The sequence below is a fragment of the Sus scrofa genome, chromosome X, assembly GCF_054392235.1.
Source record: "Sus scrofa isolate SSC_HxYL_T2T_F1_AM1 chromosome X, Sscrofa_HxYL_maternal_Yorkshire_Landrace_v2.0, whole genome shotgun sequence".
In the NCBI taxonomy this organism is placed as follows: Eukaryota; Metazoa; Chordata; class Mammalia; order Artiodactyla; family Suidae; genus Sus; species Sus scrofa.
This window is the reverse complement of record NC_139401.1, coordinates 100129843-100136537: the sequence shown is the minus strand read 5'-3', so window position 1 is coordinate 100136537 and position 6695 is coordinate 100129843. Positions and strand designations below refer to the sequence as shown.

The window sequence follows — 6695 nt, the reverse complement described above, 5'->3', positions numbered from 1 at the left end:
ATGAGCGATTCCATCATGTTGCCTTTGTCAAAGGAGTACAGAAGTTCCCTGGGGACTATTCAGGGCACCCCCTCTTTCTCTTGGCTCCTGCCTCTTTGAAGTACAAGCCTTGGCAATTGTAGGATAAAGAAAGGACAGCCGCAAGGCCAGGTGTGTTTCTCAGATGCTTGGATTCCGTCCACAAGGCTGTACCAAGACCCTTGTTAGTTGCCTGCTATTGTACTTGAAGCTTCCCAAGATTAATGTGACACGGGAAATGCATTAGGTACATGCAGTCTTTATTCACAGATAGGCTTCGGCCTCAAATCCGTTTTGACTCTCTTACCCAGGAGAGCTGAGCTGGACAATGCAAAAACCTCAGATTCCCTTTCCTCTCTCTTATAAGCTTTAAACTTGGACCAGACCAAGAACGAGGCCACCAGTCTCTCATTTCCTTCCGCCCCTCCCCCGACTCTTCTCCCTGCTCCGCTTAGCTTTCCTGCACCGAGTTTCCTACTCATGTGAGAGACAGCGGAGGAGAGAACTCACCTGGGACAAAGAAAGCATGGCACCCTTGGTTCTTGTCCTTCCAAAGTCCAGCTCCCTTGGAAGTATTTCATTCCCCATATTCTAACCTTGATGTATGTCAGACAGCCTGTGCCAGGGGCTACAGTGAAGCGTGGTAAGACCATGTGGTCACTCCTCCATCTCATACATACATCCAATTCCTCTTCTGGTTAGGGTCATGGGTTTTACAGCAAGGCATGTACTACTGTCCCCTTCATGGGGGACCAGAGCATAGCTGGATCCCTCAGGGCAGGAAGATGTGTGGGCTATACCTTCATGGAGATGCTCCTCCACAAGTTCCTAAACCCCTGCTAAGGCATCTGGGACACATAAAGGGGCAATTGATCCCCCATGCCAAGCCTTTCATGAATATCCACCCCTTCAATGTTGCCCAAGTATGCATCATTTTACCTAAACCGACCCCAAAGCCAGGCTATACAAAAGGTCAAGTTCACCTTTTAATCTCAGCCCATATACCCACCTGCATTGTCCAGCCAAGCTTCCAGATAAGTATTCAATAAACATGACAGATGACAGTGAAAATATAGCCAAAGCAGCATAATCCCTGCAAAATCAAGCAATGGTTGGGTATAGCAGAAGAGTAAGTGTCCCTCCCTTGTGTCCACAGGTTGTTTGAGAAACAGAAGTCTCTCTCCTTCCCTGTAGCATAGCTGTCTGGGTTCTGTTCAGCCCCAGTCAAAGGCACATTTTCCAGCAGCTGCAGGCTGGGAAGTCTACACTGGGGAAGGTCCAGTCCCCTGAGCACCTCCCATGTCGGGTGACTCTCCTCTAACAAGTCCACTGTGGAGAAGTCTTCTTCTTCCCCTCATTAATTTATTCGGATTATCTTCCGATTATGTGGTAATATAGAAATCTGTGAGTTACAGAAAAGAACTAAGAAGCAGAAACACATCCTCATGCACGATCCCACCACCCAGCAGTAATCAAGATAACACAGTCAGCATATTTCTCTCCCCACCTTTATTTATTTATTTTTTTGGTCTTTTTGTCTTTTTAGGGCCACTCCCATGGCATATGGGGGTTCCCAGCCTAGGGGTCAAATCAGAGCTGCAGCTGCCAGCCTACACCACAGCCCCAGCAACTTGGGATCCAAGCCATGTCTGCGACCCACACCACAGCTCACGGCCACGCCGGATCCTTAACCCACTGATCGAGGCCAGGGATCGAACCTGTGTCCTCATGGATACTAGTCATATTCGTTTCCACCGAGCCATGACGGGAATTCCTCTCCCCACCTTTATTGCCACACACTTTCTTGACATGGTTGAGATCCTACCACTTCAAAATGATATCTACCATTTTATTGCCCACTTTTCCTCCCAAAGTTAGTAGCTTTTTCTCATGGCTTTAAGAATTTTTTATTACCACATTTTTTTGTAAGAAACAAAAGCTACCAACTACTCTTAAAAGACGCTTAAAATTCACAGCAAATATTCCTACCGATTAATCTATATTCTTTTTATTATTACCACAACTTTAAATGGAGGCACCGTCTTTCATCTTACGTCTGCACTGCCATTTATATAACTTTTAAGACACATCATGCCACACAGGCCCTTCCGTGAAATGTGCTATAAGATAAAGTAATAATGGGTGACATCATTTGAGGGCTTATTATACGCAAAGTACTCTTGCAAATGCCTCTCATGTATTAACTCATTTAATCTTCATACAATTCTACAAGGCAGGTGCTATTATTATCGCCAGGTGCTAGAAGCACAACCTGGGATCCAGCAGAGATGACTCGCTCAGAGGAATCCAGGTAGTGAGTGGCAAAGCTGGGGTTTCAACCCAGGCACTGTGGCTCTAGAGTCTATGCTCTTCGCAACTGTAAATTGGCCAGTCTAGGAACTAACTGTAACCATTAAGGCAATTTACACTCTAATATACAATACACAATAACATTTTCCAGCCAGGTGACATGTTCTCAGCATCCAAGACACATGCTGTCATTGGTTTACACGTGAGACTCATAACACCATTTCTCAGTGATAAATAACAGACTTCTCCCAAGGCTGTGAAAAATCTCAAGGGAAAGAGGACAGATAGAAGAAGGACTTTTGCTTCTCTAAAGTGTTACCCTGTATTGTGCCAACTGTATAGCATCTACCACCCATAAACTTAAAACTTCTTTAGGAGAGAAATCGCCCATCAAGAGAGTAATTGCCGTATCGCAGGAGAACAGGAGCAAGCTGACCATTTGTGTAGTGAGCCTCTCTTTCCTCAGAGTAGCATTTTAAACCCTTCTTTCTCCCAAACAGATGCAGGTCACACTTTCCAAGACTCAAGGGTGCTCCTTAGTTCCCTTCTCTTTCTTGCATCTTAAAAATCTTCCCATTTTCCCGCACAGGCTGCCTGAGATTCAGCCCTTTCCCTCTCTTGTCCCTGCATCCCCAGCACCGAAGTGCTGATGTGGGTGTGGGCTTGGGTCAGGGTCAAAGCCTTCATCCTCTCTTGAGAACAGAGCTCCCCACAGTAACAACAGTCCACCTGCCTCGAAAAATTCATCACCGTGCAGTCCCGAAAGTCCCGATCCCCCGCATGTCTCTCTACGTTTCTGCAACCCAGAGAGGGTTCCAGGCTTTGCTCTGCACTGCTCTGCACTGGGTGCCCATCTGCCCTCTTGGGCCTCCTCCTGGTTTGGCTCAGCTTGGAATGTACGTCTTCCAGAAGACAAGCCCCCTCAGCTGAAGGCTGCCCCGGAGCTGTGGCCGAGGAGGGGGCACCTGCCTGGACCGTCACAGGCGAAGGAAGAATGGACTTTGTTTCTTCCTTACTGGTCTCCAGCTGAGGCCAGCTTTTCTGGCCCATAATCATCGCTGTACCTGCCGCGGGAGACTCGCCCTGCAAAACGGTCTGAACCGGATCTGCGGCTGTGAATGCTGCCCAAGCGTGGACTGTCAGAGGCCAAGGACAAGACAAGTCATTTTTGTCCTTTCTATTCCTCTTCTTATGCCTGCCTGTCTTCCCTTCGTGTTCCTCATCCTTAGCAAAGGAAGCCTCCTCCCACGAGGGCTGGTCCAGAGCCACAGCTGAGCACGGGCTGCCCTCCTGAGCGCTCTGATAAGAAGTAACCACAGACGCTTCATCCTCCTCGTCCTTTTGACCCCTGCTTCCAAGCCCCGCATAGACGCCATCGTTAGCAACTTCTGATGCCCCCACAGAAGCCGCTGGTAACTGACCGGGGCCCATGTAAGATGCCCAAACCTGCACTGTCAGAGGCCAGGGACTAGCCATGATCTTCTTGTTCTTTTTATTTCTCCCTTTACGGCTGTTTTTCTGCCCTACTTTGATCTCCCCGTTGGCCTCCTGAGAGCCTCCCTCCGGAGAGGGACTTGCTGCTGGCAACAGGGCACCAACCGGTGCGTCCCAAGGCTCAGTGAGAACGGATGTGTTTTCCCTCTCACCGTTCTCGCTTTGCTCCCCGGTTGCATCGGCCACACCGACTTCAACACTATCGTCTGGCAAAGGCCCCCTGACACAAGCGTGACCCAGAACTGGGGCTGCGGAAGATGCCCGCGTCTGCAGTGTCAGAGGCCAAGGAAGATAGACAAGCTTACTTTCCCTTTTATTCCTCCTTTTACGGCTCTTTTTCTTCCTCGAATTTCCCTGGCCGTTAGCCTCCCGCAATGCCCTGTGATCAGTAGGCGCCTGTGGGCAGGGGGCTTCAGCCTCCACACTCGCACACAGACTGAGATCAGATATTTTTTCCATCTCATCACCTTCTCTTGGACCCATGCTTTCCTGCTCCACATTTACCCCATTATTTGCAGCAAGAGCAGCATCTTTAAGTGCAGTCTGAACTGCAGACGGGGCTCCTGCCTGTGCGGTGGCTGAATCCATGTCGCCGGCCCGGGTCGTCAGAGCCGCCATGTGAGTTAACATGTCTTTTTCCATGTTTCTTTTCCCCTCCAACTTCCTTGCTTTCGGTTCTGGATGAAAGTGTTTGCCTGGAACGGAGAGAGCAGACGTGATTCAAGATGGAACCGTAGAGGTACAGTCGAGGCTAGCCAAAAAAAGTGCCCCCCTGGAGGGAGAGTATCAAGCCTCAGGTCTAGGGGCTTAAATCAAGAATACCTGAAAGTGGAGTTCCCGTCGTGGCACAGCTAAAGTGAATCCGACTAGGAACCATGAGGTTGCGGGTTCAATCCCTGGCCTCGCTCAGTGGGTTAAGGATACAGCATTGCCGTGAGCTGCAGTGAAGGTCACAGACACTGCTGGGATCCCGAGTTGCTGTGGCTCTGGCGTAGACCTGCGGCTGTAGCTCCGAATGGACCCTTGGCCTGGGAACCTCTATATGCATGAATGCAGCCCTAAAAAGCAAAAAAAAAAAAAAAAAAAGAATACCTGAAAGTATTTAGGAATAGAGCAGGTTGAGGAGGTGGTGAACAAGGAAAGAGAGTCAGACACTGGGTCTCATTGGCAGCTGGCTCACTGATACACTCTCACAAAAGGCTCCACTCCCGGTACAGTACATCTTTTGGTGACCCTGGATGCCCTCAAAATACTGATGGGTGGTGCACTTTTCAGTCTTCATCAGCCTTTGCTATCAGTGTTGTCTTCTTTGAAAGTAGAGGACCACACTGAAAAAACAACAACATAAACATATTTCCGTTTTGCACCTAAGAGGTACAGAGACCTTGGTCAATGGTCAGGTAGAGATTTTGGTATTGTTACCTTTGATGCTTCAGAGAGCCTCCAGAGACCAAAGCATAGGGCAGAAAGTGGTGGTGGCGCCTATAAAATCTGAGAAAGAAAGCATCATCAAAGTGAGCCTGACCAGGTGCCCCTCGGGTACCAATCTGAGCAGACTCTTACCTGGCATTCCCAGAAATGCCGTCAAGAGTTTCCCATGCGGAGGTTGGTGGGCACAGCAGGGACCCAGAGAATCTATATAATCCAGTAAGGCAACATCTTTGTCATTTGATGAAGAGATTCTGTTCGCTTCAGGATGGCATTAGCATTTAGTTCTCCCTTACTGGTTTCTGATTCTTCGCCCAGTTGAAAAATCCAGGTCTAGGCTGGGGGCCTCAATGCACTAGCCAGTATAATCCATTCTTTATGTAGTCTAGATAAGCCCAACTATAGAGACAGTTCCTATTTCTCCAGCAATCCCGCTGCAAATTCCAGTCCTTTTTAAAGCTTTCTACTGTACTGTATATGTGTGCAACATCATCTTGGAGTGGGCTAATTATTTACATAATATCCATTCTCTCCGAGCAAACATTTTTTGTTGACCTTTTGACCAAAAAAGAAAAAAAAAAAAAGAAGAAGAAATCAAGGAGGGATCAAACTCCCTTTCTCTAGTTATGACTGACACAGAGAACTCAATGAGGCCCCTGTGTTTTCCTTTGATAAGAAAGTGTAACCACACAGCAGAGCTACGCCAGGCCTGGCATTGACCTAGTAGGGTTAGAAATGGAAAACTTTTTCTTGTTTTTAATCTGGAATGTATTTTTATCTAGGATGAGGGATGTGGCAGTGTCTATATGAATGTGATGTCCCCGATGGAGATGGGGGGAGGGACCTCTGGACCTTCTGTTGGGTGTGCCTCCAAGGGCCTAGACCTAGTTTTGCACAGGCCCTATCCTCACCCAATCCCCTTTGAAGTGCTCCCAATGGAAGACTGTAGAAAAAGGAATTGCACGGCGACCGCGACATACACCAATTATCCAGCTTGGTTTCTACTTTCGAAACATCTTCCCTGATGCAATGATTGTCCTTTTCACTTGGTACATAGGTTAAAGTAGCGGCTGTGCTAAGGCTGGCCTAGCTCATGACAAATGCAGGGGTTATCACTAGATGAAAGCCAGCTGGCTGGCTTCCAGGAGGCCACAGTATGTGAAATTTACCTTGTTCAATGTGATAGAGTCCAAGGTTGGGTCCCCCCAGTGAGAGAGGGTCTGTAGTCCAGGGGTGGATGTACATTAACCAAGCACACAGAGCCAGGTCTCTGTCTCTGTCTCTATTTTCTCCATCCATAGCCACATTCATGTTCTTAATCATGTCTGTATCTACGTGACATTCTCTGTCCCCCAGATTCCACGTGGAGGATGACTGCCTACTTCAGCCTCCTTGAATTTCCCTCTGGCGCATTGCTCTTTTTGTTCATATAGATTTATTCATTC

At 48.1% G+C, this 6695-nt stretch overlaps 1 protein-coding gene across 1 annotated transcript; it reads right to left on the bottom strand.

The window, feature by feature from the left end:
* Positions 1 to 257: 257 nt before the first annotated feature.
* LOC146394737 (uncharacterized) lies at positions 258 to 6264 on the bottom strand. Its single transcript, XM_085008156.1, has 4 exons — positions 5386 to 6264; positions 5245 to 5313; positions 4915 to 5150; positions 258 to 4517 (listed from the first exon to the last, which is right to left on the bottom strand). The coding sequence occupies exon 4, from the start codon at positions 4462 to 4464 to the stop codon at positions 2890 to 2892; it is 1575 nt and encodes a 524-aa protein (XP_084864282.1). The 5' UTR covers positions 4465 to 4517; positions 4915 to 5150; positions 5245 to 5313; positions 5386 to 6264; the 3' UTR covers positions 258 to 2889.
* Between the last annotated feature and the right edge of the window lie 431 nt (positions 6265 to 6695).